The 20,355-nt window shown below is 42.5% G+C and overlaps 1 protein-coding gene across 9 annotated transcripts in view; it reads right to left on the bottom strand.

The window, feature by feature from the left end:
- The window catches only part of LOC120737499 (solute carrier family 12 member 6-like), a 29,751-nt gene extending 9,396 nt beyond the window's left edge, over positions 1–20,355 (bottom strand). For 3 of the 9 annotated variants that reach the window (XM_040038248.1, XM_040038256.1, XM_040038255.1), the window contains exons 1-12: positions 20,188–20,354; positions 14,826–15,567; positions 8,961–9,055; positions 8,351–8,479; positions 6,361–6,507; positions 6,223–6,277; positions 4,276–4,406; positions 3,695–3,921; positions 3,492–3,610; positions 3,167–3,355; positions 1,011–1,175; positions 465–563 (exon numbers count right to left, since the gene is read on the bottom strand). In XM_040038248.1, coding sequence (XP_039894182.1) covers positions 465–563; positions 1,011–1,175; positions 3,167–3,355; positions 3,492–3,610; positions 3,695–3,921; positions 4,276–4,406; positions 6,223–6,277; positions 6,361–6,507; positions 8,351–8,479; positions 8,961–9,055; positions 14,826–15,045 — 1,576 coding nt within the window. In that variant the 5' untranslated portion in view covers positions 15,046–15,567; positions 20,188–20,354. The other 6 variants (XM_040038252.1, XM_040038254.1, XM_040038250.1 and 3 more) reach the window with 6 other exon arrangements.

Here is a 20,355-nt window from a genome sequence, read left to right as displayed (position 1 = left end):
GTGTCTGTCTCCTGGATCAAAACTGGAAGCTGGTTCCATAGAAGAGAGGCCCGACACTGAAGGCTCTGCCTTAGGAACAACAAGTAAGGCTGCAGTCTGAGGGTGAAGTGCTCTAATGGGGTAACAGCGAGAATAGTGAGCAAACTAAAGTTGAACTTTCGACCTTTGACCTTGATCTTAACCTTTGATTAGCAAATTTCAATCAGTCCACTTTTTAAAAAACAAAAAACACAATTCAAGGTATTCTCAGAAATGGATGCAAGGATGGACAGACAGCGTGAAAATAAAACAGGTGGACAGACTTAATCCACTAACAACACAACATTATTCTCATTAAATATTTCCATGATCAGCATTTAGGTTAAAAATTTCAGAACTGTGTTGTAGCATCTTAAATTGTGCTTTGAGTTGCTTTTGAATTTGAGTGCATGAAAGTTCAATCAAATTATCAGATGAAAGGATACAGACTAAAGAGGTGGTGAGGATGGCGAGGATGGTTCCGATGGGGATGGAGCGCTGAGCATCTTTTAAATCCCCCGACCGGTTGGAGCCGGCCATGATCCCTGAGAAACAAAATCATTCAAAGGAAGAGGAGATAAGTGATAACTCAACAGCTTTGTGCTTAAAATATCAACTTTAATGTTACACTGAATATACCACAGTTTTTTAATAAACACCCTCGTGAGTGAAATGTGTGATCAATATTTCAAATCAAAGAGAATCCATCTCCATATTTTTTCTTTTTTAAAGTGTTTTCAAGCTAAAAAGTGAAAATAAAGCCAACTGCACAGACACAAACAGAAATCCAAGAATAGATGCCTGACAGGTTTGATCCTGAATCAGCAGCTGCACCGTGAGCGGGAATCAATATCACGCCTACAGCGCTTTTCCTGTCAATGATCCGTTTTCATCACTGAACCAAGCCAATATTAGGTTTAAATTTCTTATATGCTTATATTTCTGAATTAACACTGAATGGAGCCCAGTTAGTATTTTAGGGGCGTCTGTACCTGTGACCGAGGGGAAGAAGATGCCCACAAGCACTGTGAAGGAGGTGGTGATGTCAGCAAACACGTACGGATAGCGATCAGAGGCTGGGTGTGCAACTTGAGAGGTGTGGAGGGATCTTTTCTCCAAAACATCCCCTTTGTGGAGGTATGTACTCCACAGGTTCTCTGTTAAGAGGGAGAAAAAAAACAAAACAAAAAAACACATGTAAGATCAGTCATTGACATTGGCAGAGGATAAACATTCACCTACACATTCACATTTATTTAGATTTAGAGGCCCTAATTAGTGTAGCATTAGTAAGATGGTATAATATCTGCCTCCGTCTCCTTCGATAAAACATCCTCCAACTGCTGCTTATCCAGGGCTCAGTTGTAGGGGCGCCAGCCCTAGCCAAGAAGTCCAAACCTCCCTCTCCATAGCCACTTCTCCACCTTATCCAGGGGGACATTGAGGCATTCTCAGGCCAGCTGAGATGTAATCTCTCCAGCGTGCCCTGGGTCTGCCCCGGGGCCTCATTCCGGTATGACGAGCCCAAAACACCTCAGCCAGGAGGCATCTTAGTGAGATGCCTGAACCACCTCAGCTGGATTCTTTCAATGAGGAGTAGTAGTGGCTCTACTCTGAGCCCCTCTTGGATCACTGGACTCTTCACCCTTTCTCTAAGATAGAGTAAAGTCAAAGATTGACCAGTAAACTGTCAGCTTCACGTTTACATAGAGTTCTCTCTTTCCTACAACAGAGCAGTGTAGTGATGTGGTTCATTTGTCGATCTCCCTCTCCCCTCATTCGTGAACAAGACCCCCAAATTACTTAAACTCCTCCACTTGGGGCAGTGGAGGGACTCGTCCTTGACCTGGGGTGGTCACTCCACTCTCTTCCACCTGAGGGCCATGGCCTCAGACTTGGACCTTCAAATTCTCATTTCTGTGAGCTGTGAAGCCTTTTGCCTCTCAGCTCTACCTAGAAATTCTGTCCTGTCTGTGATATTATGTTCATTTTATTCATCTAAGATGTTTGGCGTGTTCACATATTGGGGGATAAAAACTGGATTTCTTATCTTTCTCCTTAAAGCACCAACATAACTTCAGACCAGATTGCTTTTAAAGCATTCTGCTGCATCAGGCCAGCTGAGGTTCATTATTGTTACAGAACACAGTATGTCAGGATTTATTTATGGGCTCAAATTGTGGTCATAAATATTTTGTACTTGTAAATCAGTTTTGTATGTGTAAAAAGAATTTGTGTGTGTGTAAAAAAAGATTTGTGTGTGGACTCCATAAAGCACCCCTCCAATAGCCAAACCCACCTGTTCTCTGATTGGATAGTTAAATTTGTGATTGACATAACATTGGCCAATCAGATGAAAGGAAGAAAAACCGGGTCAAAATTCGTACTTGTAACTTGAATGAGTTTCACACGTATTTTTTGGCTAAGTGCACACACAAATCTTTTTTTTTTTTTTTTTTTTTTTTTAAAAATACACACACACACACACACACACACACACACACACACACACACACGCACACACACACACCCTGATTTACAAGTACAAAATATTTATGACCACAATTTGAGCCCATATTTATTTTACTCCTGTTATTCCGTCATTCAGCTGCTCAAGCTAAGTTAATAGCTACAAGGGAAAATATCAATACTAAGTTCTTCCTGATTAAAACAGGAAGAATCAAGAATACATTTTGAGCCAGACGGAGAGATACTAGTTACTTATCCTTCTTACTGTCACTTAGCAAAAACAACATTAGCACAACAATTTAACGCCTGTTTAAATGTGACGGTTTAAAGTTTTAATCGATTATATATATATTTTTTTTTAAATGCACACTCAGTAAATAAGTAATTTCATACTGGTCAGCTATAAGTGAGGTTCTAGCTTTCAGCCAAGAAACAACACTAACAGTGCAATCCCAGACTTTCCTGGAACTTCCATGGAGACCACAGACTAAAAAGAAGATGGACACAGCCAGACTTGGCTAATGACCACCCTCATCAGATTTAAAAAACAAACAAAGAGGCAATGGTAAAACACTCAGCTTGGCTTCGTAACAGGTGGGTGATATCACATTGGCCGTGTCCATATTTTATATGATCTCTCATTCAGAGAATCACTGCACTCCTCATGCATGCACTCTACCTGATATGGCCCCACTAGTCAGTCCGGGGATCCCTTTAATCTCAGAGAAGTTGTTTGAAGTGAAGTATTCGTCACAGGTGGTGTTGAGCTGTGCGTTATGGCAAAATAACTTCCAAAGATGTGTGGTCTTCTCCACCATCACCTCTGGGACATGGCTGGGGTCAAAAGTGGGGCCCACTGTGCTGTTTTCTATCAGAGAGAGAGAGAGAGAAAAAAAAACAAAACAAAACAAAAAAAACAGCGTTTCAGAAAAACAATGGTGTAACTCAGAGAGACACTCTTACTCCTCATGACTCGTAACAGAAAGAAGGAAATCTGAACCCACCGTTAATCGTGAAGTTGCTGTCTAATTTCTCAGCTGGAACTTTAACCAGGACAGTTTTACTACAGTGGTTGTCAACAACATCATGAGCGTTGATAGTTCTGTTTCCCAGCATGCATACGCTGTGGATGAAAGCCCAGTCAGTCAAAAATGTGACGCATAAAGGATCGGTCAGCTCTGTGTTTTTCCAAATAATCAAGACTCACGGAAAATCCGGCACGCTGAAGGCAGAAACCAGCGCTCCGACATAAATGGATAAAATGGAGATGATGACACAGGCCAAGAAGACAGAGGCCAGTTTGTTCACGTACTTGACCCCCACGAAAACCAGCAAGGCCATGAAGAGGAGAAAGATGGAGCCGTATATCCTCATGTTGTTCAACATGGCTGCTCCTTCACCTTCAAAGATCGCTGCTCTGGGTGCAATGTACATCTGTCAGAGGGAGAGGGAAGAGAGTAAGAAGCAGGCCTCACTTATCTGAAGGTTCAGTAATATAAGTGCGTTTAGTGCAAATCAGCCAATCAGATGACACATATAAATAATATCAGCCTGTCAATAAAACTGGTCAGCCTCCTTTTGTGTCCCTAACTCAGGTCACATGTTTATTTAAAATAACTGAGCTTATGGGTTTTGTGAGGTCCACAAATAGTGAAGGCAATGAGTCGTTGCTACCTGGTATCGGTATAGAGTCACTCAATGATCACAACGTAAGCCTTTACATCCAGAAGAAAGTCTGGAGAACACGATACTAACTGGAACAACAACAAAGCAAACAAAGCAACTCACCAGAAGGATCTCGACAGCTCCCAGGATGTACATGGCTCCAGCGAAGGTTGTGCCCAAGTAGAAGCACAGGCCTACCGCCCCCCCAAACTCTGGGCCCAAAGAGCGGCTGATCATGAAGTAGGAACCTCCCGCTGGAGGAGGAGGAAAGAAGCAGGAGGAGGAAGGTGTATGTAAGGGTTGGAGGAAGTGGAAATGAAGAGGGAGAAAGAGGGATGGAAAAAAGTGGGATGAAGACAGAAACAGATTGGAGGGGGGAAAAGAAGGGTGGACAAAGAAAGAGAAAGAGCGGAGGCGGTGGATGGTTAGTAACATTATGATGTTGGGAGGCAAAAGGGGAGAAAAGAGGAGTCATACTATGCTTGTAGAAGTAAGCATAATGTTCTATGTGACACAAATACAGACAGAGCGGGCTTTCATTCAAACGGCATCTGCAAATGCACACGGCAGCAGCTGCTCAGCTCACTCCAAGTGCTGGACCAGGTCAAGCTTAATGCATCCAACCTTAACCTTCTGACATCAAGCACCAGGCTGTACGTGAATAAGCCAACACTCGGGTAACACAGCCCAGCCCGCATTACGGTAAAATTAACATTGCCCCTACACAACTGCTACTCCGAGTGTGCCAAGGCAAACGGCGGCTATTTGCTGATACCATTTGAACCACGTATAACACAAATGAGGCAGTAAGAGCAGATACCAATACTCTGCTGACTGCGAGCATAATTCGGTGTTTGGTTTCCAAACAGCAGCATTGAACATCACACAAAAAGGAACACACAGCAGGGTCGATGTCACAAAAAAAATGTAATTGAATATGAATGTGGTAGGTTTAGACATATTTAATGTGAGATGTTCCTGAGCGAGGCCACAAAACCTGCTGGACTTTCAGGTCACTATGTCTGCACAGGCTGAGTGATTTTTAGTGCTGAGCTGTATTTGAGAACCCAAACACTTTATTACTTGTTCAGCCTGACCCCCCCCACACACACACACACACACACACACACACACACACACACACACACACGAATAGAAAGCATGACAGCTGGAAGCTGCTCAGGTGAGACAGAGCGTGGGGTAAAATGCCTGATGAGAGTCAGAACTTGTTAGAGATTAATTTTCTACTTTACAGAGGTTTTCTCGTTCTACATTCAATTATCAAACTGTGCCATGCTTGTTGGAAAATAAGTCAGTTAATCAAACTACTCTGACACTCAGGATATTCGCCTCGAGGCATTTCGGCGAGAGAAAAGGTCAATGGCAGATAAATATTCTAGGTTTTTAATGAAGGCACAGACAGAGAGGGAGAGCAGACAGAGGGAGAGACGGGACACAGAAATAACACTCGTTAGCAAAACGTCGTCAGCGCGCCCAAAGCTGGAAAATGAGAAGGACAATCGGGAAAGACAAACTACAAAAGTCAACACAACATCCACAGAGGCCACCAGACTCAGTCCACTGCAAAGTGTCCACATAAAAATGTGATTTATTGTGGAAATACACTTCGATTCAGAGACACTGAAGCAGACAACACAGAGGTGACCCTAAACTCAGCACCCTGCTGGATTTATAGCTTTTTATAAAGAGCGCATTTTCTTTCTTTGCGTAAATAAATCACAGGATGAATAATATGAAGTTAAGAAATAAGTTAGATTAACTTTACATAATGAATGTATGTAAATCACTTTGTGTAAATCTTAATCTAATAGATTAACAGTACCCATTGTGCTCTTCATACTGGTTCTAAGTGTGGATAAATGGGAAGGAAAAAAACATGGAAGAAGAAGAATGAGGAGGGGAGGAAAGAGTAGAGAGAAGAACAAATAAAGGGAAGGAAAGGAGGGAAAAGTAAAGAAGATGAGGAGGAAGAAGCAGAAAGACAAGAAGGAAGGATCTCTGGGCCACTGTGTCCACAGAATGAAGGAAGAAACAAAGATAAAGGAATACCTGGTACGACTCCATTGGTTGCGATTGCGCTCATTGATATGGCGGTCAACATTGTCTGGAGAGGAGAGACGGCAGTGTTTTAGAAAGGTTTCCTGTTTTTGTCTCCTTGGGGCTGTTTGCTAATACTTCAATACTCACACAGCAACAGCACATAAGAACAATACAGAAGGCCTGCAGCACGCCGGCAGTTCCCACCACCCAGGTCAACCGCAGGAACAAGATGACGCCGAAGATGTTCTGCAGACAAGGCAGGTACACGCCCATCAGCGTCCCCATCTGTGGCGACTGGAAGATTACACAGAAGAAAAAAGGTTTAAGCAGAAACGAAATCCAAAGACAGCACGTAATGTTACACTGAGGTGCTCATTTGGAATTTGTTCATTTATTTCAGTCCATCATACTACCTTCATCTGTAAATAAAACGAAACTAAACACATTAAACTGATGTTACATTAAAGGTTAATTCAGACTTTCGATGAACATCATTTTAGCCATTATTCGACAACTTCATTTGTGTGGGCTCCCCCGGGGTACTCCAGCTTCCTCCCACAGTCCATGTTAGGTTAACTGGTGATTCTAAATTAGCTGTAGGTGTGAATGTGTTTGCCCCTTAACAGCCTCTCACGCCCTCCGACAGATGGGACAGGCTCAAGCCCCACAAGCAAATGCTAAAAACATTAGATTCGTCAGAGGAAAGAGAAAGCTAATATTAGATACTGTAATCAGCCAATAAGCTTACATTCTGAATGATCTACATTCTGCTGTAAGCAGACCTTTCATACGCTGCAACATGTTTTGACCTGCCACCTGTCCCACTTGGTGGTGTGGACTTTGAAGGTTTACCCAAAAAGCAGTACTAATGCCTGGGCCCAATACTCTACAGACAGTCAACCGGAGAAGTTTTCCTATAGAAATGATTTATGCCATGATACTCACACACAAAGTTCAGAAAAAACATCATGTTGTACAAAAACAAGAGTCTAGCTGTATATCATGAGACCTGGAGTGGGTATAAAATGGATCTGGTTGCAGCTTTTAAACAGAGCCTAAATGTCTTACTGCTAGCTCAAAAATGGTTCAAAACTGCTGGAAAACAAACAAACAATCAAAAAAAATCCCTCAAATCCATGTGTATGTACTCTGCGGACTCAGACAACTTTCCTGGTATGGTCAAATTGCCTCATTTAGTGACGGGGCAGATGGCAAATATTTATTCCCATATGTGTCTGATTTTATATGGAATGACCCTAGTGTCCTAAAACCCATGTTTTAGGAAACCCATGTTTTTAACATTTTGTACATCTGCTTGCAGGAAGCACACATACATGGAGACCCATGAATCACTTGTACTCTGGTCCAGTTGGGATTTAACGCTGCTCCTTCCCCATTCAAATGTTTTCTTATCCAAATATTAATCTCTTAAAGCTGGTCTTTAAACTAGCCCTGCTCCACTGTCATCTTTCCAGGTAAGGTCTTGAAATCACTGCACGGCTCCTCCCTGCTGTACCAGACTTATGTTGATGCTTGTACTGAACACACGGTGGGGTCCAGACGGGAGGATTAAACATGTTTTGGTTTAACTTTCCCTGCCGTCTGTTGGCAAATGTGTCCGAGCAATCCGGCAAACGTGCAATTACTCTCAAACCGCCAAAACAGACAGGCAGTTCTTATCTGGGCCAGCCAGCGCCTTATCAGGAAGGATTGGGCTCCACACCAGGGTTACATCCAAACGCAATTTCAGCTGGAGGCAGCGAGTCAGGAGGGCGGCAGAAAGAGTCAGTTTTCTAGGACAGGGCCTCAAAAACTGATGAACAAATGGATGTCTTTATTTTTATTGTTTCAGGTGCAACATATGAACTAGTGACCATGTGAGGATTGTTACTGTCATCCAGATCAACTTTGTACTTACTACACCATTGCTACAACCAGGGCTCATCCTGGTTATGACACTGCAGTAAAAGATCATTGTTCAGCCAGACAAAGTACAGCTGGAATTGTGCACTGCATATGGGCAGATTGCCCTACATGCCTCGCCATCCAGTGAATCTCATTAAAACACTAAAGGGATTTAATGTTTTACGAGGTCACACTTGTGTTTACATGTGTTTCAAGGTTTATTCGTTTGTACCTTGCTGGGTTTCTTTTTCTCGCCGATGCTCTCAGCCTCTTCATGCTCTTTGGCCCCCTGAGTCAGGTTGGTGTAGTTGACCAGGCGGCTGAGGAGAGAGGACACCTTCGGCCGAGTGTCCATCTCCTCCTGTGGGTAGAGGACGAAGAAAAAGAGGAGACAATGAAGTATGGTGGAGCGAGAAAGAGATTAAAACAGATGGAGTAAAGATGGGGCAAATTTAAAAAAAGGAGGAAGGGCATAAATTACTGTGAGGCAGAGATGAAGTAAAGATAGGAGAACAAGTGAAAGAAAGATAAAATGACAACCGGAGAAAGGCAACAGACAGAAGCTATGAAAGAAGAGGAGGCAAAGAGGCATACTGAACCGGTAGATAAAGAAGTGGGAGAGAGAAGAAGGAACTCTGTAAGCTATAAAACCTGAAATTATCTACACCCACCAGCCACATGCTGGTTATTCTGGGCTCCAGTTAGCAGACATTCATCAAATAAACAGTAACCATCATTTTCTATTCTTAGCCCTGTGCTGTATAATAAAACCATAAGAGTGAATACATTATAAGAAAGCAGCAAATACAGCCACTAGAAAGAGTGGCTGAAATGTTTTGTACCTCAAACAAGGCCAGGTTTTTGTCGTAGAAGTCGTCATCGTCCACCTGATGATTGCTGTTGATGTACACACTGGAGGTTTTCGAATTTCCCTCACCTAGCCAATAAAAGAAAGACAGAGAGAGAAATCATAAACAAAGGGAAAGAAAAGGAAAGGATGATGCAGCACGAATATGACTGAGCACAAAGGAAGCCTTTTTTTTTTTTTTTTTTTTTTTTTTTTTTTAAAAATCGCTGTCATCATGGCTCGGTGGTGTCAACTTTCAGCTGTTTCCCTCACAGACACAGTTTGATGCAGCGACCCCGTGTCGCTGGCTCGGTTCCTCCCGCCGGTGCAGACCGCTGCATCGGCAGCACCTGAGTCAGCAGCATCACTTCCCCCTCCCTGCTACGCCACACTCACGCTAACAGCAGCCAAGGGTCACACGCTTCACAGAAGGGCACTCAGAAGAAAACCAGAGACTGAGGGATGAGACAAGTTTTCCCTTCTTGTGTAACATTCCAATAGCAAAATAAATAATAACGGTGTGGATTCCCCCTAAATACATGTAAAGTTACCCCAAACTGAAATAATAACAATAAATAAATAACAAATCTTCCTATATTTACTTCATTTTCCTGTAAACACAGCAAACTTCCACCTCTTCACACCTTTAAAAACTGTGGTGTGGCCGGGGGGGGGGTGAGAGCATGATTCATTTTCAGTGTTTACTCTATGAATGAGTTCACACTAGCTGGTGAATCTAAAACTGCCTCAGCAGCTTTCACTGTCTATTTTAGAACATCGGCTGGTTACGTGCCAAAGAAAAAAATAAATCAACGATCCCTGGGAGGAAATAAAGAAAAAAAAAGCCAGCATTTGTGTGGTGGGTGGTAACTTCCCATCCTGTTCGCAGTGCTACATTTGGCCAAAGATACCGAGTGTGATACTGACTCAACACAGGCAAAACCTCACTCCTAACAATCAACAGCTGAAGCACGATGGCATGCTGGGAGATTTTAACTAACGAGCTAATCAGGTAGCTCGCTCATTTGTTCATAAAACATGTTAACTGGCAGGTCATCTAATGCGTGCTCCTGATTTTCATGATGCTGCTCTTTACACACAGAAACTGAACCATGTCAGATGAACACAGATAAACGTGAATGCTCCACATCTCAACAAGCTCACACTCGCCCGGATAGATTTGAAAATGGCGTTGTCGTCTGAAAACGCTCCGCGTCCACACTAGCGTTTTCAGTCGTTTTCACAGAGTTGTGCGTCCACATTGAAACGGACGAAAACGCTTACGGTCCAGTCCTGCGCATGCGTGAAACGCAAGAAGATTCCACCTGCCTCATTTCCGTCTGCTATTTATTTACTTTCCGGCTCTCTGAAACGTCGCAGCAAAATGTTGAGGAAAAGCACCGAGTTTTTAAATGGACTAACAATGAGGTGGAGTTGTTGCTGTGAGTAACACAAAAGTACAAAGTTGCAAAAGCGAGTGAGAATTAAAGAATTTGAAGAAAAGCTATCTGAAGCGTGTACAGACTGATATTAATCTTTAATAGGGCTGTTAAAATTGAGCGCAAACAAAACAACTGCTGTATAATGCCCTCCGCTATCTTAGTTTAATTGGTCACATGACTGCATCACATGACTAACATGCGTCATCGTTTTCGAAAGTCTCAGTTTTCGCTGTCCACTCTGCGGCGCATAAGCACCCTCTTCAAATGTATGCGTTTTCGACAGCGTTTTCAAAACGCTGCGTTTTCCTTCGGGGAAAACGGCGTCTCAGTGTGGATGGGAGGCCAAAACGATGTGTTTTCATACAAAACGCATTAGTGTGGATGTAGCCTCAGTATGTTTAGCACTTAACCTGTTAATCAGGACTGTCGAGATTCACACTTTCTATCTGCTCAGGCTGTTGTGGAGAAATCATCTGAACTTTCAGTTTTCACAAGGGGGGGGGGGGCGTTTAGATTTGCATTCTTTGGCTCGACTACATGAGCTCTGCATAATCAAGATTTCAGTTATAATCTTGAACACACTTCTTTAAGCCAACATTATTGGGATTCTGATTGGTTGGCCCTCACAAACAGCTTTGAACAGCAGGTTTACACAGTAAACTGTGACATCATACAAAGCCAAACTGAAACCAGCATCTAGGGCAGTCTGAAGTCTGAGCTTTTGGCTCACAGGGACCAATTAGGACATATTTAACATAGCGATCCACCATCAAGACAGGATACCTACTCACACTGTGTGCCTTCTTAAAAAAATAAACTCTTTTTAAATGTGCAAAATCATTTGACTGACAGTCAGCATCAGAGCTGAGAGCATCGGGGAAACTACCTGCTTCCATGTGGTTAGTTTTGTTGTTGCGTCATTTGTGAGACCAGCCTTGGTGTGCACAGCTTACAGATGATGCTGCTCTTTTTAAAAAAGTTCAGTGATTCAGACAACAACATGTGACTCAGGTCAGACACTTCTCAACCGAACAGCCAACTCGACTTACAAATATAGTCCCAAGTTTGTTTTTCCTCAAATATGAAAGTATACATTTCTGTTTCCCCACAAACAAGCTTTATTTGGGTGTGCTGCTAGGTATTTAAACTGCAACCCAAGAAATTGCGTGAGTCATTTAAGATTTTTTTATTTTGAAAGCTTGCTCGGCACTAACCAGTCAGACCCTGCTCTGCCCGTGTCAGCAGGATGTCATTTAGCTGAGTCTCTCAGCAGCAAGTTAATGTTTATGTGCCGCTATGCCAAAATCACTGATGCAGCAGAGCAAAACGAGAACTACTGTCGCAGCCTGCCGTTCCGCCGACGGAGATGCATCTGAACACCAATCCACTATTTATTGTCACCAAGTATGTTACTATTGCAAATAAAATAAACGCTGCAGTTTGACAGTATATTGGTGGATATCCATCGAGTTCTATACGCTCCTATCTACACCAGTACTGATCTGAAAACCTCCTCTTAGCCAAACTAAAAGCTGTCCAGAGACACATGTGAGCTCTTACTGCTGTCCTCTCTGTGCTCAGCTGTTCAACTTCATTCTATAATCCACACCCAGTTCAGCACAGGGGAACACAGCTGTGTGTGTGGCCCCAAGAGGACAGGTCCTCCGCCCACACCTGAGTATGATAGTGTGTGTGTGTGTGTGTGTGTGTGTGTGTGTGTGTGTGTGTGTGTGTGTGTGTGTGTGTGTGTGTGTGTGTGTACGTACAGTCAGTGGAGCAGAAAGTTACTGGAGCCAGATGTAGCAGTGTGTGGACTATATGCATGCTTCAGTAGGGAACTTTATCGGTGTCAACATTAATGGATCACAGAGTCTATGACCTTTCTGAAAATAACTCTCCACACCTCCTGTCTTTCAGGACTTTGGCTCATTTACTTCTACAACAGCATTTTTCTTCCTCTAACACGCTTGCTCTGCTATTTCTGCACAGACTCACAAACGGCCACCGCAGCATCACTAAAGCTTGACCGAAACTCAGTCGGGTTAACTGGCTTAATATCTATTTATGGAAGCTTATTAAAGAGCGTGGGCCATGCTTACTACTATGCAAGAGCTTTACCGGATCATCTCTGCACGGTTATAACCCCTTTTGACACCTGCACAGTCACATCAGTAAAATGGAAGCTGTTTACCATTATCCTCTATTCTTCTGGATTCTTCTGAAAATACACATATCTGTGCATGTGAAGGGGTTTGTGATTAAGGAAAGAAGTGAATCAGTTCAGAACTGATGTGGCAGTAAGGGAAGTGGAACATGCGCTACAATCACAACAGAATGAAATCCTCTTATTGTTCTCAGTTTCTGCTAACCGCAATAATGGTGAAGTTCAACTGTTGCTCAATTGGCTGACTAGCCCTGAGGGGAGCACTCTGGCCTCAAGTTCTCACTTAGAAAAACAAATGGAGAGCTTAACAGCCCAGAGAGCCATAAAACCTATTTAAAAATGCATTTTTCAACTTGAGACATGCATGAGCACATCTCAAGAATCTAAAAATAGCATTTCCCTTTTTATTTCCTAGAAAATGAACAGTCTGGGGAAAAAAAGCTGTAGAAGACCTTTCTTTGTGTCCGGTGAAAACCAGTCTCACTAGTTCATGTGTGGGAATTTGTTGCATAGGAATTCAGCATTAGTTTTAACATGAGCCATCATAACTAATGTTCCCCTCATGAACCCACGCCCAGCGGGTGCCCTGCTCTTCCTGTTCAAACCAAACTAGCAATTCTGGATTTAGAAAAAACAACAAAGCAAAGAATACATTTTAAAAAGGCAAAAGAAAAACAAACAAACAAAAAACCCATACACAAACATACAGTACAAAGGAAGTACATGCTGAAGATCACCCTCTACAAATGCCTTCATGACTTAATTAACATGCTACAGCATGGTTCAGAACAATGGCGATGAATGAGTCTTCATCCTCACCTTAATGTGCCCACTGATCCCTGTCAGGAACATTAATTACAATCTCAACAATGTAACAGCTGATATATCAGTATTGCTTTTTAAATGGCAGATAAATGAAGAGAGATGAGAGAAACACCATTCAACACATTATGACTGTAGTTTTGGTTGTGCACCAGAGGGGCACTCGTCCTCTAGGCAACTCGTGTTTGGAACGCCACAAGCAACAACCCAGCTGATCCAAGTGGTGTCGAGCAGAGCTGTGAGTCGTAATATCTCAGTAAGGACTCATAAATGACTACACATAACAAATGTGAGGGAACTCTGTTTATGTTTTGTGTGTCAAAAAGGGAAAAAACAAAAGCAAAACAGAAAATATCAGCTGATATCAGATTTTTTTTTTTTTACTCAATAGATATCAATATCAAATTGGATATCAATCAATATAAAAATCTGGACTAAAAGCCCAACTAGTGCTTATAAAACTGTAAAGGCCTGAGAATGACAACTAAGAAAAGATACAAGAATAACAACGTAGTAGATGCTTGAACCTGGAAAAAAAAAAAAAAAGCATCTAGCAAGCAGACACAGAAGCACCATTATCAGCTCCCTTTCTAATATTGCATAGTCTTTATCTCACATTACTATGTTCCCTGAGATGTCTGCTGCTGCTGTCTGGAGGTATAAAAACAAAAACAAAGTGAACTGAACTAAAGTGAACTGCGTGAACTTGAACACAACTTAACTGACTTTACAGAGAATGTGTGGATATATGGATATATATAAATAACTAAAACAAACTGAACTGGGGCTCAAGTAAGACAGGAAAAGGACTGGCATTAGAGACTAGAAAGTAAAATTCAGAAACAAAAGAAAAAAAAAAAAGAAAAAAAAAAAAAAGCAGACTAGGGTTGGAAATCAGGTGGAACTAGATCCAAACTGCCCTGTCTTTTCATAGTCATAGGTCTCAAAGACTCATCAATATCTTTTATCGATGCTTGGATGTTTTTCTGACACTTGGACATTGCAAAGTCAATGATGCAGACATCATGCCACATAGGAAGTGACATGTCAAAGCTTTTTTCTGTTCTCTTGCCACACCGTTTTCAGACACCGAGCTGAAAAGTTAGGTAGGTCAAATTTTTTCCACAAAAAAAACAAAAAAACAAAAAACAAAAACCCAATCAATTAATCAAACCTTATCAGAATCAGTTTTTAAAACCAGTCATCATGTAGCAAAAGCCAGGAAACAACACACCGACTTAAGCAACATAAGCCTGATCCCAGTCCCCCTTTTTCGATGGTTAAATCATGGTCACTGCACAGGCCTGTCACACATAATGCAGCCAATGAAGAAACTTCAAAGAGGACGTGACAGCTGTCATGTCTCAAGAATAAAGAATAAACACCATCAGTTAAAAAGAAATGTCTTTGTGTTAGGTGTGTGTATCCTCACCTTGGTCTATGCTGCTGTGATCCGGGGTGTCAGCCCCTCCTCCTGCAGAAGTCGTCGTCACACCTCCAGAAACTTCGCTTAGTGGGTCACTTCGGTTGGCGCTGTCTGACTCAAAGCGCACACGGGAACCGGAGCGCAGGCTGATGTCAGGTGACAGGTCTGACCCCCCTGGGAGGTCCTCCGCCTTAGTGGGCGTCACGGTGAAGCGCACCAATGCCATTATAGCTCACTTGAAAGAGACAGGGGTGGAGGGGCACTATGTGGGAGAAGAGGGAAGGGGAAGGAGGAGTCACGGACTGGCCAGCAGGGCTGAGCTGAGCTGAGCTAGGCTAGGCTATTTTGCAGTTGATGCTGAGGTAATGGCGTCCTCTACAATTTGCCCTTTTGACGCTGAAATTCTCCATTTAAGCAAACTAGACTTCTTCCACACGGCATGTGAAAGAAAAGGTACAACAAATAAATGTTTCCAGTGACACAAGCACAAAATGATCAAATCCCTGGCTATAAATTTGGGAATGTGTAGAATAAAAACTGAGACATGATATGACACAAACAGCTGAGGCTGTCTTTTATTATCAAGCTAAATCTTTAAACTGCCCTCAGTGCGTTCTCTCTTCTACCTGCACTTTGTTTCAATTCCTATGGCTCAGCAGTCAAGTGCATTAAACTTGTCTTTCTCTGCTATTTCTCAAGTAAACATAAGTAAAACTTGTCTGTCAAGCAACCTTAGAGGTAAAGATGTCTTTATAATGATATCACACATTAGAGGTCAGAGCCAGGGCAAAGGAAGGGAAGAAAGTGGTGCAGTGAGGGGTACAGACAGACAGGAAAAACATAAAGCAGAATTAAATTTAAAAGAAACAAACAAACTGAAAGAAATCTGAAAAAAAACAAGATAATAACAGCAGCTAAAATACTAAATGCATCCATAAACCAATGAGGGAGAGCTGGATGTGTCCATCTTTCATATACAGTGTGTGTTAACACCAAGCACTTCTTCTGTTGTACCATAAAATGCATCTATGCACCGGTCATGGTGCTTCTTAACTCAACATAAAAAACCCACACATTTCAACCCAATTCCTTTTCTCTACATGCCAATGAAACAACTCTATGAAAACGACTGTTCATCACAAGTATCATCTTCTCAGAGCAGCATGACTGCTCTCTAAGTAAAGGAGGTGTGAAACAGTAAGCACTGTGAACATCACTGTTGTCCAGCGCCTTCAGTGGTTAGTGAACTAGATATCCAGTGTGCTAACTAACCTGAGGGAAAGAAGTGACCCAGCACAGGTGGACATTGTGTATCTGAATTGTTGTTTTAGCTTGAATCATAATTTAATTATTAAAAGAGAGCGGTTCCAACCGGTTGTGCCAGTAGCTCCTGGCTGTTTTTTCTCACTCTGCATTCACAGACGTGGCCTCTCTTTCCTGTTTTATAACGCTACCCGTCTAACAGTCTTTGTCAGTCTGCATTCAGAAGTGGACGAGATGGGTGGAGAGGGGGTAAGGAGGGGGGTTTCTCAAAGATAAAGAAAGCTGCAGCGTGAAAAGCATCTGCTCTGAGGCGGGCGTGAGGTTATTTTCGTGAGCCTCCTCCAGCCATATTTGAGCTACACCTAAATTAGTTTCCATAATAACTCACCAGCATGTGTTTCTAATAAGAAAGCTAGATTTGGGGGGGCCGGGGGGGCCGGAGGGGGGGGGGGGGGGGGGCAGTCAACGTACAGTGAGGTGATAGAATGAGCTGGCAGAACATGTCAGAGAGCCTCAGCGCAGATATTACTACCTCAATCTTCAGTCTGACATTCACTGATAGACGACTGAGCCTTGCCTCCTACTAGAGACCAACACGCCCGTCTAAATCTAACCCAACTTTAAGTTCACGCTGATGTGTAGCGATGCCAACATACAGAGAGCAATGTAGAAACAATTCAGTGACCATGCTGTGGTCAACGAGCAAGCAGTGGCCTTTAAAACTGCCACTGAGGGCTGATTCCAAAATGACCCAGTCCATGTGAGCTGTATGTCTCCAGGCTTATCAGATGCTTCTATCAGTGTCAGTGTGTTTTTCTCACAGTTGTGCGTAACTAAATGACGCCATCAAACTCATGGCAGCAGAGCTTTCGCATGCCTGAGTCACATGCAGGATTTTATCAAATTCTGTTACTTGTCTTTAGAGTTTTGCAGATTCTCCAAACCTGTGGAGGCTTAAATTTTTCCACAATTAATCATAAAAGAATCAATAAAGAACGAGACAGAAGAACTGATAAATGCTTGGATATCCACCCAATCTTAAATATATCCATCCCTGCTGAGAATGCCTCAATCCACAGATGCACAGTTTATTACACTTCTGATATAACACAGATACTTTGGCATCAAATATGTGATGATACTGATCCACCACTGTAGTAAAATAAATCATCTGTAACCCTCACTGGTGCATGTTCAATGATCTTGTAAGTGAAATAACAGCTTCCCGACATGTGACACGACCAACTATATGATACTGACCACCACCATGGAATCCCTGGGAAATAGCATCACTATTCCCAGAAGAACACTTGAACCTCAGGGCGCAGATAGTACGAGTGTCCAAAGTAGCTAGACTGGAAAGCCCTGGGCTGACCTATCCAGTTGATGACCACCTTTATGTGACTGCCAATGTTGGCTTCATAGACAGTAGAAAAGAATGACGTAGTGATCATGACGTCATGAGCTTGTTTCTGAAATCTTGTTCTGAAACCTCCAGATTGATGTTTTCACCGACAACAGCTTGGTTTAAAAAAAACAAAGAAACAAAACAAAACAAAACAAAAAAAACCCCCAGCAATGTGAAGAGGAGGAGGAAGGAGAAAGAGCAGGTCATCCACTAGTTGGAAGGTACTAATCATGTGTCTCTTTTGGCCCGTCTTCATCCCAAGAGTCTTTCCTCCCCACTATCACTAAGTACTTGTTCATACAGAGTCATCTAGTTTAGGAGTTTTCTCTGTATTATTGTAGGGTTATCTCTAGGGCTGCACGATTAATCGTTAGAAAATCGCGATCTCATTTCCAAATGACAACGATTTAAAAAAAAAAGAAAAAAAAAAGACGACGATTGTACCGCATTTTGATCCGGGACGTAATCTGCATGAAAACAAGTGCTCACTCTTCCTGCTCAACAAATGACAAGGGCGGAGCCTTATACCACGTGATACAGAAGCTGGCTGCTAAAATTAGCAGGGAAAAAACAACGGAGAGCACCTCAGGGATGACGAGAAAGTGACAGGAGAAAATCCGTCCCAGTCAACCACCCAAACATCAATAACGGGAACCTTATACAGCGCTTCCCTATACCCGTCTAACTCCCGCAGGCACAAAGAAATTACGGAGGCTATTACTTATCACCTGACCAAAGATATGGCTCCCATCAACACTGTGCAAAACGAGGGATTTAGGAAAATGATCAACGCCCTAGACAAACGCTACACAGTGCCGTCCCGCAACTATTTTTCTATTGTTGCACTACCTGCTCTATACACGCAGTGTCGAGCAACGGTGGAGACGGAATTTCAAGCAGTACAACATTTTGCGGTGACGACAAAACGTGAGACATTTGTTGTTTTTATGTTTATTTATTGTTTTTATGTTCAGTCTCAACTGTTACGAAGTTTATGTGCAGTTAATAAGTGCAATAAATATTTATACTGGAAAAGAAAATCGTGAGAGAATCGTGATCTCAATTCTAAGCAAATAAATCGTGATTCTCATTTTATGCAAAATCGTGCAGCCCTAGTTATCTCACAATATAAAGCACTTAGAGGTGAATTCTTGTGTTTTGGCTCTAGAACATTTATAAATAAACCTGAAAACCTAAAATCATTCCAACCTGTGGCCATCAAACTTCCCATTACACCTGGATTTACTTATAATATTTTATCTATAATACACATAGCATGGCTTTAACCTTGGAATATTTAACACTGCACTTTTGGGTACATTAGTTTGACTGATTTTCACTTGTTTTACTGCATACAGTTTACAATATTTTCACTGAGCAGTGATTTATTTACAGTGACCCTTTACCCGAGCAGTGCCAGTAAAATTTTGGTGCCTCTTTGTTGGTCATTTTTTATTAATGCTGCCTTATCAACACTTACAAATGCCCAAGACGAACCCTCAGAGCTCAAACATTAGTCATTTGAAACGAATGCCTGGCTCTGGTTTCCTTTAAAGAATGTGTTAAACACACACATTTACTCTTATGTGTGTCACTTAGATAACATTACAGCATATTCAGCCACCTTTTTTGTCCAAGCATAAGGATTGAGCACATTTTGTTCCTTTTTCCTGCTAACTCGGGGCCTATTTTTGTATTTTAAGCTGTTACCTTTGCATCAGGAGACAGTCATAATGCCTTGCTACCAATGTGGGCCAGTATTAATGATCATGGATTAGTTTGCCAAGCTCCCAGATCAATATCTGTGAGGCTACCTGACCTCCTAAACATATCTAACCGCCATGACTAAAGATTATTCTTTTAGCTAAATTAGCAGTAACTGGCTTTAACCTCACCTAGTTCAAGATTTTCCCAGGTCTGAGATCAATTAAGTGAAAATACTGCCTTAATTTTACTATCGTTAAGGAACTTTACAGTCAAAGGTCCTCTTGCGCTTTTGGCAGGCAGCCTCCATCACGAGGGTAATGCGGCTGTAAGCAAATATGATCCAGAGGCGAGGACATGGCCAAACACACCTTTACCAATTAAGAAAAGTCTTTAATTAACCAGTTTAGGGAAATCAAAGCTGGCTGGGATGCTCGCCTCTCTAACCACCGCCCATTGTAAGCCAATTAAGCTGGCCATAATAATTCTGGCTCGAACCGGTCACTGAACACCTGCAGACGACACGATTTGGCCAGAGCCAGCGTTAGGATAAAATGCCAAGCAGACATTAACTCAAACCTGGCGAAGAGCGATTTTTACGACGTGGGGGACCTGTTTAAGAGCGGCTTGAAAATAAAGGCGTAAAAAAACCGTCCAAAAACGCGTGGTTATTCCGGGATAAACCGGCCGGGTAATTAGCTCGTTACTCACAAAGTTGTGATTTTCCTTTCAACCAAGCGTCTTGTGTCGAAGAGCATCACGCCCAGCGCCGACCCATCAACCAGATATCCATAGGTGGTAACAAATACACACACTCATACGTGGAGGTCGTATCGGGTGAAGCCGCTCGTCTACAGTCGGCGCGGCTAACCGAAGCTAGCTCAGCGGCTAGCCGTGCCATAAACTGTCAACTCCGCGGAGCCCCTGCTGCCTCACCGACACAGATAGAGGAAAAAGCCCGGAGTTCAGACAGTTATCACATGAAACACATACCTGGCTCTGGCTTCCATGTGGCCCTATGCACATATGGCTGTTTTAAATCACTAAAAATTTGGGAGTGTCTCCCAGGTTTTCTCGGGACTTTTTTTTTTTTTTTTTTTGGTTGTTCAATCGACTCAACCATACACACGCGCGAGCGCCTGGGGGGTCCTCTATTCCTCG

The sequence above is a fragment of the Simochromis diagramma genome, unplaced genomic scaffold (assembly GCF_900408965.1).
Source record: "Simochromis diagramma unplaced genomic scaffold, fSimDia1.1 OVJJ01000413.1, whole genome shotgun sequence".
Classification (NCBI taxonomy): Eukaryota; Metazoa; Chordata; class Actinopteri; order Cichliformes; family Cichlidae; genus Simochromis; species Simochromis diagramma.
Note: the sequence above shows the minus strand (reverse complement) of the source record. Positions and strands in the feature narration are given on the sequence as shown.